Here is a 21,917-nt window from a genome sequence, read left to right on the forward strand (position 1 = left end):
TCGCGATTTTCAAAAGTGCCGGAATAAATTCATTGTGGCACTATTCCGACGTGATTCAGCGAGAGAAATCAATTGGGCGCAGTCCCAATACGCTGCGATTATTGTATAAAAAGTTACAGCCAAGCCACGAAAACCTGTGTTTTCGACATTTTTCAGCAGGTGCTTTTTCCTTCGCCATTTCTCTCCTGTTGAACCCACGCTCTTTTCGCTGCGTTTTCTGAGTTCCTGAGGGTCGAATTAGTCTGGAAAAGGTCACACAAATCGATTCGGAGACCCAAAATTTTTGGTCGAAAAATGAAGAAAAAGTAAGGCTAACCCCTTTGCATTTTTTGCGAAAATTTTCGCGATTTTCAAAAGTGCCGGAATAAATTCATTGTGGCACTATTCCGACGTAATTCAGCGAGAGAAATCAATTGGGCGCAGTCCCAATACGCTGCGATTATTGTATAAAAAGTTACAGCCAAGCCACGAAAACCTGTGTTTTCGACATTTTTCAGCAGGTGCTTTTTCCTTCGCCATTTCTCTCCTGTTGAACCCACGCTCTTTTCGCTGCGTTTTCTGAGTTCCTGAGGGTCGAATTAGTCTGGAAAAGGTCACACAAATCGAATCGGAGACCCAAAATTTTTGGTCGAAAAATGAAGAAAAAGTAAGGCTAACCCCTTTGCATTTTTTGCGAAAATTTTCGCGATTTTCAAAAGTGCCGGAATAAATTAATTGTGGCACCATTCCGACGTAATTCAGCGAGAGAAATCGATTGGGCGCAGTCCCAATACGCTGCAATTATTGTATAAAAAGTTACAGCCAAGAAACGAGAACCTGTGTTTTCGACATTTTTCAGCAGGTGCTTTTTCCTTCGCCATTTCTCTCCTGTTGATCCCACGCTCTTTTCGCTGCGTTTTCTGAGTTTCTGAGGGTCGAATTAGTCAGGAAAAGGTCACACAAATCGAATCGGAGACCCAAAATTTTTGGTCGAAAAATGAAGAAAAAGTAAGGCTAACCCCTTTGCATTTTTTGCGAAAATTTTCGCGATTTTCAAAAGTGCCGGAATAAATTCATTGTGGCACTATTCCGACGTAATTCAGCGAGAGAAATCGATTGGGCGCAGTCCCAATACGCTGCGATTATAGTATAAAAAGTTACAGCCAAGAAACGAAAACCTGTGTTTTCGACATTTTTCAGCAGGTGCTTTTTCCTTCGCCATTTCTCTCCTGTTGATCCCACGCTCTTTTCGCTGCGTTTTCTGAGTTCCTGAGGGTCGAATTAGTCAGGGAAAGGTCACACAAATCGAATCGGAGACCCAAAATTTTTAGTCGAAAAATGAAGAAAAAGTAAGGCTAACCCCTTTGCATTTTTTGCGAAAATTTTCGCGATTTTCAAAAGTGCCGGAATAAATTCATTGTGGCACTATTCCGACGTAATTCAGCGAGAGAAATCGATTGGGCGCAGTCCCAATACGCTGCAATTATTGTATAAAAAGTTACAGCCAAGAAACGAGAACCTGTGTTTTCGACATTTTTCAGCAGGTGCTTTTTCCTTCGCCATTTCTCTCCTGTTGATCCCACGCTCTTTTCGCTGCGTTTTCTGAGTTTCTGAGGGTCGAATTAGTCAGGAAAAGGTCACACAAATCGAATCGGAGACCCAAAATTTTTGGTCGAAAAATGAAGAAAAAGTAAGGCTAACCCCTTTGCATTTTTTGCGAAAATTTTCGCGATTTTCAAAAGTGCCGGAATAAATTCATTGTGGCACTATTCCGACGTAATTCAGCGAGAGAAATCGATTGGGCGCAGTCCCAATACGCTGCGACTATTGTATAAAAAGTTACAGCCAAGAAACGAAAACCTGTGTTTTCGACATTTTTCAGCAGGTGCTTTTTCCTTCGCCATTTCTCTCCTGTTGATCCCACGCTCTTTTCGCTGCGTTTTCTGAGTTCCTGAGGGTCGAATTAGTCAGGAAAAGGTCACACAAATCGAATCGGAGACCCAAAATTTTTGGTCGAAAAATGAAGAAAAAGTAAGGCTAACCCCTTTGCATTTTTTGCGAAAATTTTCGCGATTTTCAGAAGTGCCGGAATAAATTCATTGTGGCACTATTCCGACGTAATTCAGCGAGAGAAATCGATTGGGCGCAGTCCCAATACGCTGCGATTATTGTATAAAAAGTTACAGCCAAGAAACGAAAACCTGTGTTTTCGACATTTTTCAGCAGGTGCTTTTTCCTTCGCCATTTCTCTCCTGTTGATCCCACGCTCTTTTCGCTGCGTTTTCTGAGTTCCTGAGGGTCGAATTAGTCAGGAAAAGGTCACACAAATCGAATCGGAGACCCAAAATTTTTGGTCGAAAAATGAAGAAAAAGTAAGGCTAACCCCTTTGCATTTTTTGCGAAAATTTTCGCGATTTTCAAAAGTGCCGGAATAAATTCATTGTGGCACTATTCCGACGTAATTCAGCGAGAGAAATCGATTGGGCGCAGTCCCAATACGCTGCGATTATTGTATAAAAAGTTACAGCCAAGAAACGAAAACCTGTGTTTTCGACATTTTTCAGCAGGTGCTTTTTCCTTCGCCATTTCTCTCCTGTTGATCCCACGCTCCTTTCGCTGCGTTTTCTGAGTTCCTGAGGGTCGAATTAGTCAGGAAAAGGTCACACAAATCGAATCGGAGACCCAAAATTTTTGGTCGAAAAATGAAAAAAAAGTAAGGCTAACCCCTTTGCATTTTTTGCGAAAATTTTCGCGATTTTCAAAAGTGCCGGAATAAATTCATTGTGGCACTATTCCGACGTAATTCAGCGAGAGAAATCGATTGGGCGCAGTCCCAATACGCTGCGATTATTGTATAAAAAGTTACAGCCAAGAAACGAAAACCTGTGTTTTCGACATTTTTCAGCAGGTGCTTTTTCCTTCGCCATTTCTCTCCTGTTGATCCCACGCTCTTTTTGCTGCGTTTTCTGAGTTCCTGGGGGTCGAATTAGTCAGGAAAAGGTCACACAAATCGAATCGGAGACCCAAAATTTTTGGTCGAAAAATGAAGAAAAAGTAAGGCTAACCCCTTTGCATTTTTGCGAAAATTTTCGCGATTTTCAAAAGTGCCGGAATAAATTCATTGTGGCACTATTCCGACGTAATTCAGCGAGAGAAATCAATTGGGCGCAGTCCCAATACGCTGCGATTATTGTATAAAAAGTTACAGCCAAGCCACGAAAACCTGTGTTTTCGACATTTTTCAGCAGGTGCTTTTTCCTTCGCCATTTCTCTCCTGTTGAACCCACGCTCTTTTCGCTGCGTTTTCTGAGTTCCTGAGGGTCGAATTAGTCTGGAAAAGGTCACACAAATCGAATCGGAGACCCAAAATTTTTGGTCGAAAAATGAAGAAAAAGTAAGGCTAACCCCTTTGCATTTTTTGCGAAAATTTTCGCGATTTTCAAAAGTGCCGGAATAAATTCATTGTGGCACTATTCCGACGTAATTCAGCGAGAGAAATCAATTGGGCGCAGTCCCAATACGCTGCGATTATTGTATAAAAAGTTACAGCCAAGCCACGAAAACCTGTGTTTTCGACATTTTTCAGCAGGTGCTTTTTCCTTCGCCATTTCTCTCCCGTTGAACCCACGCTCTTTTCGCTGCGTTTTCTGAGTTCCTAAGGGTCGAATTAGTCTGGAAAAGGTCACACAAATCGAATCGGAGACCCAAAATTTTTGGTCGAAAAATGAAGAAAAAGTAAGGCTAACCCCTTTGCATTTTTTGCGAAAATTTTCGCGATTTTCAAAAGTGCCGGAATAAATTCATTGTGGCACTATTCCGACGTAATTCAGCGAGAGAAATCGATTGGGCGCAGTCCCAATACGCTGCGATTATTGTATAAAAAGTTACAGCCAAGAAACGAAAACCTGTGTTTTCGACATTTTTCAGCAGGTGCTCTTTTTTTCGCCATTTCTCTCCTGTTGATCCCACTCTCTTTTCGCTGCGTTTTCTGAGTTTCTGAGGGTCGAATTAGTCAGGAAAAGGTCACACAAATCGAATCGGAGACCCAAAATTTTTAGTCGAAAAATGAAGAAAAAGTAAGGCTAACCCCTTTGCATTTTTTGCGAAAATTTTCGCGATTTTCAAAAGTGCCGGAATTAATTTATTGTGGCACTATTCCGACGTGATTCAGCGAGAGAAATCGATTGGGCGCAGTCCCAATACGCTGCGATTATTGTATAAAAAGTTACAGCCAAGAAACGAAAACCTGTGTTTTCGACATTTTTCAGCAGGTGCTTTTTCCTTCGCCATTTCTCTCCTGTTGATCCCACGCTCTTTTTGCTGCGTTTTCTGAGTTCCTGAGGGTCGAATTAGTCAGGAAAAGGTCACACAAATCGAATCGGAGACCCAAAATTTTTGGTCGAAAAATGAAGAAAAAGTAAGGCTAACCCCTTTGCATTTTTTGCGAAAATTTTCGCGATTTTCAAAAGTGCCGGAATAAATTCATTGTGGCACTATTCCGACGTAATTCAGCGAGAGAAATCGATTGGGCGCAGTCCCAATACGCTGCGATTATTGTATAAAAAGTTACAGCCAAGAAACGAAAACCTGTGTTTTCGACATTTTTCAGCAGGTGCTTTTTCCTTCGCCATTTCTCTCCTGTTGATCCCACGCTCTTTTCGCTGCGTTTTCTGAGTTCCTGAGGGTCGAATTAGTCAGGAAAAGGTCACACAAATCGAATCGGAGACCCAAAATTTTTGGTCGAAAAATGAAGAAAAAGTAAGGCTAACCCCTTTGCATTTTTTGCGAAAATTTTCGCGATTTTCAATAGTGCCGGAATAAATTCATTGTGGCACTATTCCGACGTAATTCAGCGAGAGAAATCGATTGGGCGCAGTCCCAATACGCTGCGATTCTTGTATAAAAAGTTACAGCCAAGAAACGAAAACCTGTGTTTTCGACATTTTTCAGCAGGTGCTTTTTCCTTCGCCATTTCTCTCCTGTTGATCCCACGCTCTTTTCGCTGCGTTTTCTGAGTTCCTGAGGGTCGAATTAGTCAGGAAAAGGTCACACAAATCGAATCGGAGACCCAAAATTTTTGGTCGAAAAATGAAGAAAAAGTAAGGCTAACCCCTTTGCATTTTTTGCGAAAATTTTCGCGATTTTCAAAAGTGCCGGAATAAATTCATTGTGGCACTATTCCGACGTAATTCAGCGAGAGAAATCGATTGGGCGCAGTCCCAATACGCTGCGATTCTTGTATAAAAAGTTACAGCCAAGAAACGAAAACCTGTGTTTTCGACATTTTTCAGCAGGTGCTTTTTCCTTCGCCATTTCTCTCCTGTTGATCCCACGCTCTTTTCGCTGCGTTTTCTGAGTTCCTGAGGGTCGAATTAGTCAGGAAAAGGTCACACAAATCGAATCGGAGACCCAAAATTTTTGGTCGAAAAATGAAGAAAAAGTAAGGCTAACCCCTTTGCATTTTTTGCGAAAATTTTCGCGATTTTCAAAAGTGCCGGAATAAATTCATTGTGGCACTATTCCGACGTAATTCAGCGAGAGAAATCGATTGGGCGCAGTCCCAATACGCTGCGATTATTGTATAAAAAGTTACAGCCAAGAAACGAAAACCTGTGTTTTCGACATTTTTCAGCAGGTGCTTTTTCCTTCGCCATTTCTCTCCTGTTGATCCCACGCTCTTTTCGCTGCGTTTTCTGAGTTCCTGAGGGTCGAATTAGTCAGGAAAAGGTCACACAAATCGAATCGGAGACCCAAAATTTTTGGTCGAAAAATGAAGAAAAAGTAAGGCTAACCCCTTTGCATTTTTTGCGAAAATTTTCGCGATTTTCAAAAGTGCCGGAATAAATTCATTGTGGCACTATTCCGACGTAATTCAGCGAGAGAAATCGATTGGGCGCAGTCCCAATACGCTGCGATTATTGTATAAAAAGTTACAGCCAAGAAACGAAAACCTGTGTTTTCGACATTTTTCAGCAGGTGCTCTTTTTTTCGCCATTTCTCTCCTGTTGATCCCACTCTCTTTTCGCTGCGTTTTCTGAGTTTCTGAGGGTCGAATTAGTCAGGAAAAGGTCACACAAATCGAATCGGAGACCCAAAATTTTTAGTCGAAAAATGAAGAAAAAGTAAGGCTAACCCCTTTGCATTTTTTGCGAAAATTTTCGCGATTTTCAAAAGTGCCGGAATTAATTTATTGTGGCACTATTCCGACGTGATTCAGCGAGAGAAATCGATTGGGCGCAGTCCCAATACGCTGCGATTATTGTATAAAAAGTTACAGCCAAGAAACGAAAACCTGTGTTTTCGACATTTTTCAGCAGGTGCTTTTTCCTTCGCCATTTCTCTCCTGTTGATCCCACGCTCTTTTTGCTGCGTTTTCTGAGTTCCTGAGGGTCGAATTAGTCAGGAAAAGGTCACACAAATCGAATCGGAGACCCAAAATTTTTGGTCGAAAAATGAAGAAAAAGTAAGGCTAACCCCTTTGCATTTTTTGCGAAAATTTTCGCGATTTTCAAAAGTGCCGGAATAAATTCATTGTGGCACTATTCCGACGTAATTCAGCGAGAGAAATCGATTGGGCGCAGTCCCAATACGCTGCGATTATTGTATAAAAAGTTACAGCCAAGAAACGAAAACCTGTGTTTTCGACATTTTTCAGCAGGTGCTTTTTCCTTCGCCATTTCTCTCCTGTTGATCCCACGCTCTTTTCGCTGCGTTTTCTGAGTTCCTGAGGGTCGAATTAGTCAGGAAAAGGTCACACAAATCGAATCGGAGACCCAAAATTTTTGGTCGAAAAATGAAGAAAAAGTAAGGCTAACCCCTTTGCATTTTTTGCGAAAATTTTCGCGATTTTCAATAGTGCCGGAATAAATTCATTGTGGCACTATTCCGACGTAATTCAGCGAGAGAAATCGATTGGGCGCAGTCCCAATACGCTGCGATTCTTGTATAAAAAGTTACAGCCAAGAAACGAAAACCTGTGTTTTCGACATTTTTCAGCAGGTGCTTTTTCCTTCGCCATTTCTCTCCTGTTGATCCCACGCTCTTTTCGCTGCGTTTTCTGAGTTCCTGAGGGTCGAATTAGTCAGGAAAAGGTCACACAAATCGAATCGGAGACCCAAAATTTTTGGTCGAAAAATGAAGAAAAAGTAAGGCTAACCCCTTTGCATTTTTTGCGAAAATTTTCGCGATTTTCAAAAGTGCCGGAATAAATTCATTGTGGCACTATTCCGACGTAATTCAGCGAGAGAAATCGATTGGGCGCAGTCCCAATACGCTGCGATTATTGTATAAAAAGTTACAGCCAAGAAACGAAAACCTGTGTTTTCGACATTTTTCAGCAGGTGCTTTTTCCTTCGCCATTTCTCTCCTGTTGATCCCACGCTCTTTTCGCTGCGTTTTCTGAGTTCCTGAGGGTCGAATTAGTCAGGAAAAGGTCACACAAATCGAATCGGAGACCCAAAATTTTTGGTCGAAAAATGAAGAAAAAGTAAGGCTAACCCCTTTGCATTTTTTGCGAAAATTTTCGCGATTTTCAAAAGTGCCGGAATAAATTCATTGTGGCACTATTCCGACGTAATTCAGCGAGAGAAATCGATTGGGCGCAGTCCCAATACGCTGCGATTATTGTATAAAAAGTTACAGCCAAGAAACGAAAACCTGTGTTTTCGACATTTTTCAGCAGCTGCTTTTTCCTTCGCCATTTCTCTCCCGTTGATCCTACGCTCTTTTCGCTGCGTTTTCTGAGTTCCTGAGGGTCGAATTAGTCAGGAAAAGGTCACACAAATCGAATCAGAGACCCAAAATTTTTGGTCGAAAAATGAAGAAAAAGTAAGGCTAACCCCTTTGCATTTTTTGCGAAAATTTTCGCGATTTTCAAAAGTGCCGGAATAAATTCATTGTGGCACTATTCCGACGTAATTCAGCGAGAGAAATCGATTGGGCGCAGTCCCAATACGCTGCGATTATTGTATAAAAAGTTACAGCCAAGAAACGAAAACCTGTGTTTTCGACATTTTTCAGCAGGTGCTTTTTTCGTCGCCATTTCTCTCCTGTTGATCCCACGCTGTTTTCGCTGCCTTTTCTGAGTTCCTGAGGGTCCAATTGGTCAGGAAATGGTCGAATAAATCGAATCGGAGACCCAAAATTTTTGGTCGAAAAATTAAGAAAAAGTAAGGCTAACCCCTTTGCATTTTTGGCGAAAATTTTTGCGATTCTGAAAAGTGCTGGAACAACTTAATTGCGGTACTATTCGGACGTAATTTTGCAGGAGAAATCGATTGGGCGTGGTTTCAATACGCTGCGATCAACGCATCAAAAGTTACAGACAAAAAACGAAGTATTCAGTTTGACATTTCTCTGCTGTAGGTGTTTCGCTTTTATCGCTGCGTATCCTGAGTTTCTGAGGGTTGCGTCAGTCAGGAAAGACTCATCCGAAATCAATTAGAGACAAAGATTCCTCGCCTCACAAAACATCACGGCTAATATATTAGCATTCCTGGTGAAATTTTCACCATCATGAAAAGTTCGTGAATCAATTCTTAGTAGCGTTATATGGATGTGATTTTCCAAGACGAATCGATTATACGCAGCAAGTCCTCGCTACAAACACTGGTTGACAATTATCACAGCTTCAACATCAAAAGATTTGAGGCTTTCAATTGTTTGGGAATTGCAATTTACAAATCCAGTGTTACCAAGCTTTAGTATCAGTTTATTGAAATACATATGTCACTATTTCTAGTACAAGTGTGCCAGTGTAATTGTATAGTATTCGAACAAGTTGCAGAACAGTATTGATGAGTCATAGTCGAATTGAAACGTATCAACACTGATTGATCATCACACAAGTAATCCGACTAATATACGGGAAAATGAAATGCACTCAACATTATCTTATTATCATATGAAAAATGTCACCTTAGATAGTCACATTTCACTTTTTGCATACACTTTAAGTTCTGGCCTGCGTGTCAGTGCAATATAACTTAGTAGGACACGTTGCGGATGACTTCGTATTGTTACTATTACATCTAACCTATGTAGTAATGAACGAATTTCTTTTCATTATTCTTATAATTGCGTATCAAGTTTGCATTCTCTCTACACAACACATTATTTTGCATGTGTTAGTAATTGTGTCCATTTCGATCTTCTGTTCATGACGTCTCAATTGTGTTACAGCTAGACTTTGCACATGACATCAGTCAATAAGTATGCATTCAAGTTATCACAACACTATCAATAATATTCATAGAATTACAATTTGCAAAATACAATCGTTAGTAAGATAGGACACTTTCGTATAGTACAAGAACGTCCTACTGAGATTTGATATCCAGGAACCCTTTTCCGCTAATTATCGTCCGAAAGCCCTTAACAATAATGTTCAATTAAAATTTTTGTGCACCCAATAACCAGGATTGAGTCATAATGAACAGAATATCATCGACAAGCTAGCTTACGGCGTATCTTCAAACTGATATAATTATAATAATAAATAGATGTAAGCCGTAAATTTGGTGAACGGCATCCATTATATAATGTAATTAATTATTCAGATATTGTATCAATAAGTTCCTCCGTTACAGTCACAGAATTTCATAAACTAACTAGCACTCATACAACAATCTAATCTAATGTTCTGATACAAAGGTGTCTGTTGTTAGTTGTTTCAGGTATCGTATGATCCGTTTTAATCTCAACGTATAATTAATCAATCAGCAAATGACAAATAAGGAAAGAAAAAACCATAATCGTTCAACATACATGGCAACAATTTTTATTAATATACCCATCGTAATTCAAACCACTGCAAGTGGGAAAGAAGAAAATAAAAAAAAAAAACAAAAAAAAAAAAAAAATAAATAAAAACAGCATCGAAATAGTAAAATGACGTCGTCGGTATCATAACATCATCAGTATAAAAAACCGGGGTAACAAATGACGCCCAACTCGATGATAAGTGACAAGCCATAAGTGGCTAGATCGTGGTTGGTACGGTGATAAAGATGGTAAGCGTTGACGATCAAGGGCCTGACAACGCCTAGTACCGGTATCCCTTGTACTCTAGCGAGTCCCCCAACTGCGAGGCCTGATGAAGACTGGCGGGATGATGTCCAGCCACAGCGCTGGCCGCGCTTGCAGCGTGTGCCGCAGCCGCGGCTGCGTTGTTCTGCGCGGTCTGAGCCGCCGCCGCAGCCTTGTTCGCCGCGGATTGCGTAGCGTCGAAATCCACCCTGGAAGCGTGGAGCTGTTCGTCAATGGTCTCAGCGCGCGCCTTGGCCTGACCTACCATGGCGGTCTGGGCGGCAAGCTCAGCTGCAGCTTCAGCCGCGGCCTGAGCCGCGTGATCGGCCGTGGCCTGGGCGGCGTTCAGAGCGGCCGTTATCACTTGGACCTGATGCATGGCCTGCTGGGCGGTGTTCTGGGCGGCAGTGGCGGCACGCTGAGCCTGCTGAAGCTGCATTTTCTCCCCCTCAACGGCGACGTGGGCGTCCCTCGACTGCTGTTCCAGGCCCAGGAGGATTATCTGCTTTCCAGCGAGCGCGGCCGCCGCTGTGGCCGCCGATTGGGCCGCCGCTTGGGCCAGCGTGTTCTTCGCCACGTAGGCCGCTTGCCCGGCTGCGCTGTGCTGGTTCGCGACTTGGTTGTGCGCCTGGTCCGCCGCCCCCTGAGCTATGCTGACCAAACCACCCCCTGAACTGTAACCCACGTGGCCGTGGCCGTGCCCGTGTCCATGGCCGTGCCCGTGTCCGTGGCTGGCGGCCACTGCAGCGTCCGAGTAGTGTGAGGCTGATGGCTCGCTTCCGTAATCGTATTCGTAGGCCTCTGCCTCAAGCTGATCGGCCTCCAACTGCTGCTGTCGTTTACTCGGACCGCTGAGAGCCATGCCGATCACGCACGCGATCACCAGGAAGACCTTCATCTTGAGGGATATGGGACTGCTGAGCTGTGGGCAGAACCGATTTCGTTAGTGAAAATGTTCCATGGAATGAATCCATCTGATTCGTTTCAATTTCCGACGGGATCCATAGGAATTTGGAACGGATTCAGATGGATTCTATGGACATACAATAAAAATTTTCAATTGGGATCAATGTTCGGGAAATTGGCAAATGATGGGAAATGAACTTGATAGTTTCGTCTCTGCATTACCGATCTACTTCCTACAAAGACGCCACAAGTGTCACCGCAAATGACGAACGACCAATTATCCGTGTCCAACTGCAGAAGAGTTATTGGCCAGTGGTTGATAATTTAGGGTTCCGAATTCAGTTTACAATCAGATTGTTTTTATGCGCTAGTGGGATCTGCTTCATGCACCGCGATCAATGACGGTCGGTCGATCCTTCTCGCCGGATATTGTAATTGCCCGAAACGCAAATTGTTCTGTTGAAATTGAAAGAAAGGCATTTCGTAAAAGAAACTTTCCCGCCCGTGAGATCGGCGCGACAAAACTATGCAAGCGGGGGACTCGATCGCCATGGTAGATTGACCCCCGGGAAATCGGTTTGTTGTATAAGCGTGGATAATCGGGACAAAACGCACGGAGCTGCATCACTCCTTTTTTATTTAACGTTTGGCAACGCGAATCGGTACCACCACGGGAATCTTGGTACTTGATTTCAGCTGCTTTATCACTGCATCGAATTCGAGACGGACAAAAAAAAAAGATAGAAATCGAAAACAGTAGAACAAATGCAATCATCGCATTTGAAAGCTTTGGAAATGAAAAAAAGAAAATACTGTTATCAAAATTTTACCATGTCACAAAGTTCAGTCTTAAACCTATAAAACAAAAAAAAAAAAAAAGAATTTTATTGCCAAGAAATGAAAATATGCAATAATTTTACACTCTATAGGAAGAAAATTGAGTATAACTTGAGTATAAAAAATTTTTTATTCGTCAAAGATGATTCCAAAATTTGTATTAATTGTAAGAGGGATAGAATTTATCAAGCATTATGCAGTAAATTGTCGTGAATTGAATTCAAAAGCGACGCAATTACGTGTCGACATGGCTTACGCCAGTCGATTACTCAACGATTTCTTTTCAAACTTCTTTTCCAGAACCGTCCCAAAGCAATTTCTCTCGTTTTGTCGCGTTGCACGATTAAGCAGCGGTCCGAGTATGAGCAAAAACATTGACCCGGTAACCGGGGATTGTTCGCAGAATGGTTGAAGCTTTGATTGATCGTTAGATTATCCTGCAGCAGATTTTAAGAGCGCGATAAGGAAAATCAGGCTCTCACAGTATAATCGGAGAAAAAAAATGAAGAGGAAGCCACCGAGCGAATAATGGCATCGGTAAATGAACAGAGACCGGAAAAACCATTAGAACTACTGTTCGAGTACATTGAGCTGCCGATCACAGCATTATATTCCATAGCATGGACTTTCACCTTCGCTTCTGCGCGTATTATTTTTACCTCCGTAGAATGTCGCGCTCTATATAATTGGTAAAAATTTGGTAACACGCCTTCGTTTGTTGAAACTTAACATTCATTCCACTCGGTCGCGCTCCATAAGCCACATAAAAAATACCCATTGGCCAATCCCCCCGAGTGCACGCGCCGCGAACGGCAAACGGACTGTACGAGTCAGCCGGAGAACGCAGGTGCAAATAAAGTGTGCACGCCCGTTTACCTACAACCGCCTTGGAACATTTACTTTACTCCTATAACAACCCGCCAATGGACCACCTTTCAAATGCACTTTGAAAAACTGGCCTGGCTTGGCCTGCATTCCCTCAATGCCTCGAGTTTGCAGTCAACGTCTTGTCCTCTTTCAAGGTGTCCCCACGTTTAAACCTGACGCTGTGCCACCCTTGGGAAAGATAATCGAACCCGGAATTCATTGCGCGATTTAACATTCAAACGAGAAGGCGTGAATGAACTTGGACAAAATTACATCTTGACCGACATTGCGGATACTCGAAATCAGATTTAAGGAACGCGAGGTGGCTTCCAAGCGAAACGTCGTACGGACTTTGTCGAAGATTGAGATTGCGGGGCTACTCGAAAACCGAAGATATACTTACGGTTAACCACACTCGATGCTAGCTTGGTAAATGGAGCTGTCTTTGCTCCGGAAGAGGGCTGAGAACTGATGCTTGTGCACTCGGGAATCGGACCTCTTATACCTCCCGGCTTGGTCAGTGCTGCCTGGTCCATGCGATACAGACGTCTTGTGTTCCCCCTTCAATATCGGGGAGGGAGGTGGTGACCAAGGGAAGGGAGGTCAGTTTGTGATCCAAGATTAATCGACTTTTCGTCGATCTCGAACCGTGTCATTCTTTCCAACTTACGAAATCCGGGGGTGCTGGTCCCTGAGACGATCCACGTCATGTTATAAATTTTTGACTATCCGTTTTCCCCAAGTTCAAAATAAGTCTTACGATCTTAGAATCTTATCAATTTGCACGGTGTTCGCAGTACCGAAATATGTCAATGGCTCGTGAAATCTAGACTACGTTTCATCATTTTAACTGACCTATCCGGTCGTGTTGTGTGAATACCGATAATTCCGCGAGTAAATTTTCGCAACGTACTTGTCTGGAATGGAATGATTAATCCTGTCAACGAAATGAACTCATTTTCAAATCGATCCAACCGAGTATCAACTGACCGCGAAAACAATGAAATCGATTGGCGATTTAAGGATGTATTTCTTTTTTCATTGGGTGTTTAAACGAAAACCAGATCATTGAAGGCAAAAAGAATTCGAAAAGAATGGACAAAAAATATCGGTAGACCCTGACCACCTGACAGACATCTCATAACGGCGCATTCCTGCAAGGAGCTTGAGAAATAATTCGTCGATGTAAATGAAACAATTACACCGTGGCTACGAACTGGTGGGCATAATATTATACGTGTTCAAGTACCTGGAGAGGCAAGGTTAGGTAATCTGATTGAAAAATTGTGCAACAGTTGACAAATATTATCAACGTTTGCATAATATAAAGATATATGCTTGTATGTGTCTGAGCTTGTGCCTACTAGAAATAAAAGTTCTATTGTGTTTCAGGTAAAAATGCATCGTCACGCCTGATTCGAGCCTAAAGAATCGACTCGTAAATATCTGACCGACAACATTTCTATTTTGGAATAATATCGAATTGTAGATTTACGTTTATTTCATTTTCTTAAATGTTCGGATATCAGAAGTTTTATAACGTAACGTGTGGGCGGGACTAAAACGTTGCCGAGAAAATGTCTGATCATTGCAATAATGAGAACCGAGTACGTGATGTATTTTTTTACAAAGTTGAGAATTTTACGGGCATAGAAAAAAAAAGTGATATCGAAGTCGTGTGCGGACGAAAAATTGGAACGGATCGATCGAGCCGAACGATGATTTGCGACAGATCGCGAGGACTCGTGATTTGTACGGAATCGAAGATTTTTAGTGATTAGAAGATTAGAGAGATTGGGTACTTGGGCGATTGGAACCGTGGCAAAAAGCGGCGAGAAATCGTTTCTCTTTTTATCCTTATACAGTGTAAAATAGAGCAGAAGATCACCCAGCCGAAGACGGTGTGTTTTTTTCCACAGAATCGACGGCCGGGACTTGGGAAATAAAACGTCAATCAAACGGTGGAAGTAACGATTCCGACAAAGATATTTCGTCTACCCACGATTCGAAATCGCATTTTATTGGGTGGAAAAACGTTGCGCGCAAAAAACCCCGCCAACGTTTCATATCGTTGTGCGATATAAAATCAACAGTAAAATATACCGCATCCGGGATTATGCAGCTGTTCTAACAGGGGCCTCTCGCACAGATATTAGACGGAGAACTTTCTTCGCCTGAGATCGGCGTTCTGCATTTTTGACGGGTCGCCAAAAAGGTCCCCGAGGTTTCGCGACTTTTCTTATACGGTTCAACGAATTCTCTCCCCCTGATTCTTTTCCTCCAGTCTTCGGTCTCACTTCGAACAATGTCTCGCTTCTGTACGACACGATTATCTCCTACGATTGATTTACATTTGGAAAGAAAAAAAAAAAAAACAAAGTAACCTAGTGGAACTAGTCTGTGCTAATTTTTCAGCTCACGCAATTTATCGAGAAAGTAATTAATTCGTTTCATTTTTAAATTGCATGCTTGTCTTCAGTCGGTACAAGTTTTTTTTTTTTTTTCAATTTGGTACTTTTGATAATTTTGGAGTTCTGAGATTTTTTTTCAACTGCAGCGAGTGAAAATTACTAATTACGAGCCTGTGAAATTATGCTTTTTATTTTTGATTTGTTTTGTTTAATGAATAGAGTATCTGAAACGCAACTTATCTGTGGAAATGTGGCTCTGTTACTATTACACGATATCTTATGTACGCACAACTGATCCGCCTAATTGCCGAATCGAATAGACCGGTCAGAATCGATTATTCAAGGAAAGCGATAATGACGTTATTTGACTTGTGCTTACTGTCCGCGTTACGGCATTGTTGTAAACTCTTTAAACAGATCTGGTTATGTTTATTTACTCAATGTTTTTAGTTTCTAGATAATTCGTTTAAACGATCGGTAATGACGCACGTAGAGAAATAAACGCAAAAAATTAACAAATTACAGTACTCGTTTGTATAAATCGCGGAAAAATGCTCTAACATTTTTCGCAAACCTTGTATGACATTAATGGCAAAAGTTTTGTCCTTCTGAAGATACTACGAATAATTTTCACTTCCTACTTTTTGTTTTCATGAAAATTGCACGATAGAAAGTGAAATACCAACGGAAAATACTGACTGATAAAGAATAATATATGTTTAAAAATGTACGATTTAAATCGACAGTGAACGTAATCGAATTTCATTTTTATCAATGTGGAATGTAAATCACCTGAGTCTATTTGTTCTCGTAGAAGGATTAATTACAAATTAGTAGTTCAGGAAGCTGCTGGAGGGAAGTCGAAAAACGTTAGAGGCAGGAAAAATTTCCAAGTACAAGAAACGGCGGATGAAAATAAATTGTTGTAGTTTAAAAAGTAGAAAAAGTAGTGAAAAAATTGTTCGGGAAAAAAGTGTTTAGTCGCGTAATACTTCAGGCAACGAGTGTTCAAGTTCTGCAGAACGTTACGTGAACTTTCGTCTCGCTTTTTATTCATCAGATACTGGAAGTGTGACTTCTCTTCGGCGATTCCGAGATCTGGACTAATTCAAACGCCTTTGACCACATCCAGCTAATTAATCATTATCCCGATCCTTCACCCACAAATCGTTTTTATCACATCATGTATAGTTATACAGCGTACAGATACGTAATATTTTCGTGTACCTACACGTCAACAATAGGAGAATGGTACCGCGGTCTACCTGTTATTAAAAATAATCAAAAACTCGACCTGTACACCGGCAACTTTCTGTGACAGAGATCCATTGCTGCGGTTTGTATCTGCTAACCATTTCTTAAATTCATTTTTACTTCTAGTCGTTGTATTCTTCCTGCATTTCACTGTATTAACGTAACCTGTATCAAACAGTTTCGCAAATTTTATACACCGATGTAAGAAAGTCCGTTCCCTTAGTGTTTTTTTTTCTTTTCGTTCTTTTTTTGTCTTTCTATTCCGAACGTTTTTATCTTACACGTAAATTTTTGATCGAGATTGACGCAAGCAGTTCAGAGGTCGCGACTATTGTCTATCACTTTATCGAACTCGTAATTGGTGAAAAAGAATCTGTCAGTCCTGTTTTATACCTTTCTCGTTTTGTGCTAAACACAATGAAAGGATTTTTTAAATCTACCTAATACGCCGGAAGAGATATTTTTTCAACGAAAGAAATATCATTTGATTGAATATAAAGGTAGCCAAAATAATAATTAGCGTTATTAGGTTGTGCAAGATTTATTTGAAAATCAAGGAAATATTTACTTAGCCATATTTTGTCACTACATTTTGTAAATTCAACGATTCTTTTTTTTCCTATTTACACACTTGCTTCCGTGTTACCCAATAATTCGGGATCCACGCCGATTTACTCTAGAATGACGAATCGTGTTTTAATTACCTAACTCGAAATCGAGTAAATCGATCAATTACACGGGTCGGTATATATTTTGTCTTGCCGTCTCTAAATTCAAAGTACGGTCCTTTTGAACAGAGAACCGTGAATCGATGCATTAATCGATTAATCGAAGCATGCGAACTGCTCAGATGATTCGTTCCGTTGTTTCGACGATCAACGAACGCGTATCTTACAATATTATAATTGTTTTTACGTATTTTTTTTTTTTGGTTAGATCCTATTAATTATCGTGTTTAACTTTTAAACTACGTGTCAAAAATTGACGAGAATCATGCATTGCGAAGAGGTGTTCTGCATACGAAAACCAAGATGAAAAGCACATTCTGCGTTTTTTATATAGGTAGGTTCTCTTGAAAAATATTTCAATTCGTTGCCGTTCACGCCGGTACGTTTCGTTTTTTCAAAATTTTTGAATTTTTAGTCGTCCTGGGAATGGGGCAAATCGACTGCAGGCGGATACACAGATTTTCATCGAACGAAATAGTACGTTTACGAAACTGCTTACAAGCTTGTTTATTCGTTATCATTACTTTGAAATTTATAGAGGATTGTTACCTTTTCCAGAGTTTTATAAATTCTGACTCTGGTTCCATCGACGCGCACAAAAAACAGGGCGAAAAGGCATCAAGCATCGCCCAGAAGGCTGCCCAGGAAGCAAAAGCGGCTTCCGACGCCCAAAACATCGCCGGCCAACAGGCTGCACATCAGGTGGGTGAAGCTACGGGAGAATAAGGGGTTTGTTACTCGATTTCAAAAAAGGGCTGCTATCTCACTAGAAAAAGGATTTTTTACTAAACTCCAAAAGGGGGTTGTTTTTGAATCTTAAAATGGTTGTGTTTACTAAGCTTTAAAAAATGGTTGCTATTTAACTTCAAAAAGGAGTTGTTATTTAACTGTGAAATCGGGTTGTCATTCAGCTCCAATACGGGGCCGATACTACTCAACTCCAAGATATAAAAAATTTGACATTTCCGTGTATGTTACATAACGTTAAGGTGAAGGCTCAGCTGGCCGAGAAAGCGGTTCAGGCAGCTAAAGCGGCGGAAGCAGCCCTCTCGGGAAAAGAGGCGATAGTGGAGCAGCTCAAGGGGGAGGTGAAGGAGGCAGAGTCGGTGGTGCGAGAGGAAGGTGTCTCATTGCAGCAGACTCAGTCCAACGTCAAGTCGGCGATGGAGGCGGCTCAGCAGTCGCGTATTCAGGTACGAAGTCGTGAAATAGAGAGGAGAAAAATCGTTGAGAGAGTGAGATCCCAAATCTGGAAGGTCGAGAAAATAAAAGGGTCGCAACACATCGAACTTTCAAAGACGTGAAAATTTATTTTCTCCAATTTCAACGTGTGGAAAAGTGAAAATTTTGAAACGTCAAGCATATATACGACACACAAATGAAAGAGAAACGTTTATTGTACAAACGCCACGTAGTTTGTAAATTCAACAGCCAAAATATATAATCGTCCCAATTCTGAGGATTCTATATTCTCGCTGTCTAGACTTTGACGTTTAGGTATTTTGAATTATCCATAATTTCGACTCTCAACGACTCAAAAATTTCACGAACTAGATCGTGGATTACTTGAAAGTTCGATATAGCGATCGGGCTTCTGTTGTTTAATATTTTTACATTCTCACTACCATCTCACCCTCTCAATCCTCGATCACTGTTCGGTGAAACAGTTCGTACTTTTCTCCAGCTGAAGACGCTCGCATCGGCCGTTCGAACCGCAAATGCCAACCTTGGAAACGCCGAAGCTGCGGCTCAGGGGGCTCGGCAAGCTTACAGCGAGAAGCAGCAGCTTCTCGACGCCGCCAAGCGGCGAGTCGACGAACTATCGAAGCAGCTCCAGGCCGCGAAAATCGACCTTGCCAACACCAAGCAGGCCGCCTTAAAAGCCAGCGCTGCTGCCCACGACGCTAAAGCCAACGCCAACAGGAACAGAAGACGCATCGCGAACTGGAAATCGTGGAGAAGCAGAAGAAGATACGGCTGATTTAAAGATTGACGGAAATGTTGTTATTTTTAGACGTGCTATTAAACTTGTTTAGCATATTTCCTTCCTGGTCGAAATATCGTTTTCTTCATTTTCGAAATTCGTCGTTGCGACGACGCGAAGATTGCAGTTTTCAGATTGGCTTTTGTCACCAGCTGTCAATGTCCGAAAAATTATCGCATATCTGCAAAGAGACTGTGTCGGTGTTCAACGTTTAACGATCAGTTTTTAGAAAAAATACGGCATTACATTTCTCATCAACTTACCGGGAATTATGAAGAGACCAAAACATCGGTTTGATGAGGTTTTCTAACATGAAGATACTGTCGATGGTGTTGATATGGATGCGTGAGTGTTCGTTCCACCGTTTTTCCCGTCCCTCAACCTCACCTGTAACCTAATCGATCTCAATCCTCGATCTTCTGTATTTTCTTCACAGTCATCTTCGGTCATTCAGACGGGAGAAGATGGAGGAGATTAAAACGTACGGAGGTGAGTAATTTTCGGCTGAATCATTGAAGGTTATGTATGAAAAGATGAACCCCTTGACCGATTCATCTCGTTACCACTCACCTTCAGCAGTTCGGAGTTAACGCTTCAAAGAAGACAAACAAGGCGACGAACATCGCTCAGAAGGCTGCCCAGGAAGCGAAGGCAGCTTCCGACGCTCAGAACATAGCCGGAGCCCAAGCTGCTCATCAAGTCAAGTCTCAGCTCGCCGAAAAAGCCATAGAAGCTGCTAAGGCCGCGGAAGCTGCGTTGGCTGGTAAAGAAGCGGTCGTCGATCAGCTCCAGGAGGAATTCAAGGAGGCTGAAGCCGTCGTCCAGGAGGAAAGCTCGTCCCTGGAACAGACACAGTCGAACGTTAATTCTGCTCTTCGAGCCGCTCAAGAAGTTCAACAGGAGGTAAGGATCGAAATTTTCAAATTAAGGATGCTGCTTGACCGAAAATCGATACTCCGTCGATTCAATCACAAAACAATCACACCTTTAGCGTATGTACATCACCGTTTTATATTCGTAAGTTACGAACATCTCCTTGAGAATAGATAGACAGGAAATACGGAAGGAAAGGAACCAGCTGTTTCCATTGATTTTTAAGTTTCTGTTCATAATTCCAGTATTTCAAGTTTTATTTATTTTTTTTTTCTTTTCCCACAGATCTTTCTGAGTTATGAATATACCTGATTTGAGAAATATCTATTCAATGCGTGGCTATCTCGTGATGAAACTGATACAAAGTATCGATGTTTGGCCAAGTAATCACAAGCTCTTGTAAAATTTCAATTTGTAACTATCCTAGCTTCTTTCTTATAGAAACATTCAACTTTTGACTGTTTCACCAGCAATTAAAGAACCTTGTCTCAAACTGAACGTGTCGTCATACTTTGTAAGATACGATTAATCAAAGTTCGTCAGAAACGGACTCTTCATCGGAGGTGTCAAACACGAGGAGGTGCTCCGGATGTAAAAAGACAAAAACACTCAAGAGTATAGCGCAGACCTTAAAAATTATCATTTTAAGTTACACTTTCAACCAAAGACAGGATTTAACAATTTTTTCCTTCTTTCTTTTTTCTTTTTTTTCTTTTGTCTCAGCTAAAAACGTTGCGACAGGCGGTTCAAACGGCGAACGCAAATTTGGGGAACGCCGAGGCGGCAGCTCAGGGTGCGCAGCAGGAATTAAGCGAAAAGCAGCAGCTGGTTGAGGCGGCTAGACACAGGGTCGATGAGCTTGGAAAGCAGCTGCAGTCGGCGAAGGTGGATTTGACGAACACGAAGCAGGCGGCTTACAGAGCCAGCGCAGCAGCTCATTCGGCGAAACTGAATGCGAACAGGAACAAACGAGGACAAGTTGCAATTTTGGGGTGAAATGGCTGGGGTTTAAATATTTTCCTCGTCCTTTTCCTTCGTCAACTTTTTCTTTTTTCTCATCATCCTTCCACGGTCATTTGTATCGGCGGTTGGTTTTTGACAACTGACAAAGTTCTGCTTTACTTACCGTTGGGAACGCGACTTATCCAGACGCCTTTCACTCCTTTGGTACCGCAGAAGATATTTACTACTCAGCTATGTGGCAAAAGAATAGGAATAAAATAATAACCCAAGGTGTAAAATAAATGTGAGTGAAAATTTATAACCGTATTGGAGAACTGATGTAAAGTCAACTTCCGATCAAATATTTTTACCTGTGTATTGTCTTTATCAATAAACTTGTTCTGGACAAAAATTTTGAAAAAAAGCAAAGTTGGGATCATTTTGATTATTCTGATCGATATTACAGTATTTTTATAACAATTTTTAAACAAGTTTTCATTACGTTTACGTCCTATGGAAAATTCTGCGCGAATTTCACATGATGGAATAATTCGTTACACTCGTTTTATGAATCTCACCGTAAGACCGTATGCGGTGCGTGTTACGGTTACAAAAGGTAATTCGTTGTCATTAAACGGCACGCATGCTTGCATAAACTCGGCATAAAAATCGGGGAGAATAACCGGGACAATTTTGTCGAAAGAATTATTGCTACCCAAGTAACTGGCCGACGGTCCTTTCACCTGAATGCTCGTGAGTGAACTTCGATATGCGGACATTGACCACTCGAGCCAAAGGTCAGGGGAGCCGGGGTCTTTTCTCGGAATCGTTTTATCAATGCCGGAAGTAGTTTTTTTTTTTTTTTTTTTATTTCGCTTAATATATTCTTTTTGTACTCATTCCGGTGCTCTATGACAATGAGAAGTCAACCGTTTGCGGGCGTTCGTTAAATCCGGTGTATAACGCAACTGCTGTTCGTTTTTCGCAACAATATCGCACGGCCACATCATTGTCTTTGAAACCGGTAATACTGCGGCTCCGGTCGCAGGCTCTACTCGTTGGCCAATAATCCTGCGGAAAAGGACTGACAGAAAAAGGAAAAAGAGCGGC

General features: G+C 41.6%; 3 protein-coding genes across 3 annotated transcripts; 2 read left to right on the plus strand and 1 right to left on the minus strand.

Moving 5' to 3' along the window:
* Nucleotides 1-9,734: 9,734 nt before the first annotated feature.
* Nucleotides 9,735-18,796, minus strand: LOC124186479 (coiled-coil domain-containing protein 8 homolog). The gene is made up of 5 exons (XM_046578231.1): nt 18,642-18,796; nt 17,987-18,257; nt 17,558-17,720; nt 13,019-13,306; nt 9,735-10,927 (listed from the first exon to the last, which is right to left on the minus strand). Exon 5 carries the CDS (start codon nt 10,901-10,903, stop codon nt 10,022-10,024), a length of 882 nt encoding a protein of 293 aa, XP_046434187.1. The 5' UTR covers nt 10,904-10,927; nt 13,019-13,306; nt 17,558-17,720; nt 17,987-18,257; nt 18,642-18,796; the 3' UTR covers nt 9,735-10,021.
* Nucleotides 17,435-18,989, plus strand: LOC124187081. The gene is made up of 4 exons (XM_046579333.1): nt 17,435-17,485; nt 17,567-17,710; nt 17,920-18,201; nt 18,693-18,989. The coding sequence occupies exons 1-4, from the start codon at nt 17,435-17,437 to the stop codon at nt 18,987-18,989; spliced, it is 774 nt and encodes a 257-aa protein (XP_046435289.1).
* A 177-nt stretch (nt 18,990-19,166) lies between these two features.
* On the plus strand, nt 19,167-21,208 carry LOC124186480 (tropomyosin-like). Its single transcript, XM_046578232.1, has 4 exons — nt 19,167-19,337; nt 19,429-19,481; nt 19,569-19,895; nt 20,589-21,208. Exons 1-4 carry the CDS (start codon nt 19,289-19,291, stop codon nt 20,859-20,861), a joined length of 702 nt encoding a protein of 233 aa, XP_046434188.1. The 5' UTR covers nt 19,167-19,288; the 3' UTR covers nt 20,862-21,208.
* The last annotated feature ends 709 nt before the right edge of the window (nt 21,209-21,917 follow it).

Source organism: Neodiprion fabricii, chromosome 7, assembly GCF_021155785.1.
Source record: "Neodiprion fabricii isolate iyNeoFabr1 chromosome 7, iyNeoFabr1.1, whole genome shotgun sequence".
Classification (NCBI taxonomy): domain Eukaryota; kingdom Metazoa; phylum Arthropoda; class Insecta; order Hymenoptera; family Diprionidae; genus Neodiprion; species Neodiprion fabricii.

Excerpts from the sequence above, each read along its gene's own strand:
- LOC124187081 (XM_046579333.1), top strand. The coding sequence starts at position 17,435 with ATGGGGCAAATCGACTGCAGGCGGATACACAGATTTTCATCGAACGAA. Across the intron at positions 17,486-17,566 it reads GATTTTCATCGAACGAAATA|AGTTTTATAAATTCTGACTC; the intron begins GTACGTTTACGA and ends TACCTTTTCCAG. Across the intron at positions 17,711-17,919 it reads GCCAACAGGCTGCACATCAG|CTCCAATACGGGGCCGATAC; the intron begins GTGGGTGAAGCT and ends GTTGTCATTCAG.
- LOC124186479 (XM_046578231.1), bottom strand. The coding sequence starts at position 10,903 with ATGAAGGTCTTCCTGGTGATCGCGTGCGTGATCGGCATGGCTCTCAGC.
- LOC124186480 (XM_046578232.1), top strand. The coding sequence starts at position 19,289 with ATGAGGTTTTCTAACATGAAGATACTGTCGATGGTGTTGATATGGATG. Across the intron at positions 19,338-19,428 it reads GATGGTGTTGATATGGATGC|TCATCTTCGGTCATTCAGAC; the intron begins GTGAGTGTTCGT and ends TTTTCTTCACAG. Across the intron at positions 19,482-19,568 it reads GGAGATTAAAACGTACGGAG|CAGTTCGGAGTTAACGCTTC; the intron begins GTGAGTAATTTT and ends ACTCACCTTCAG.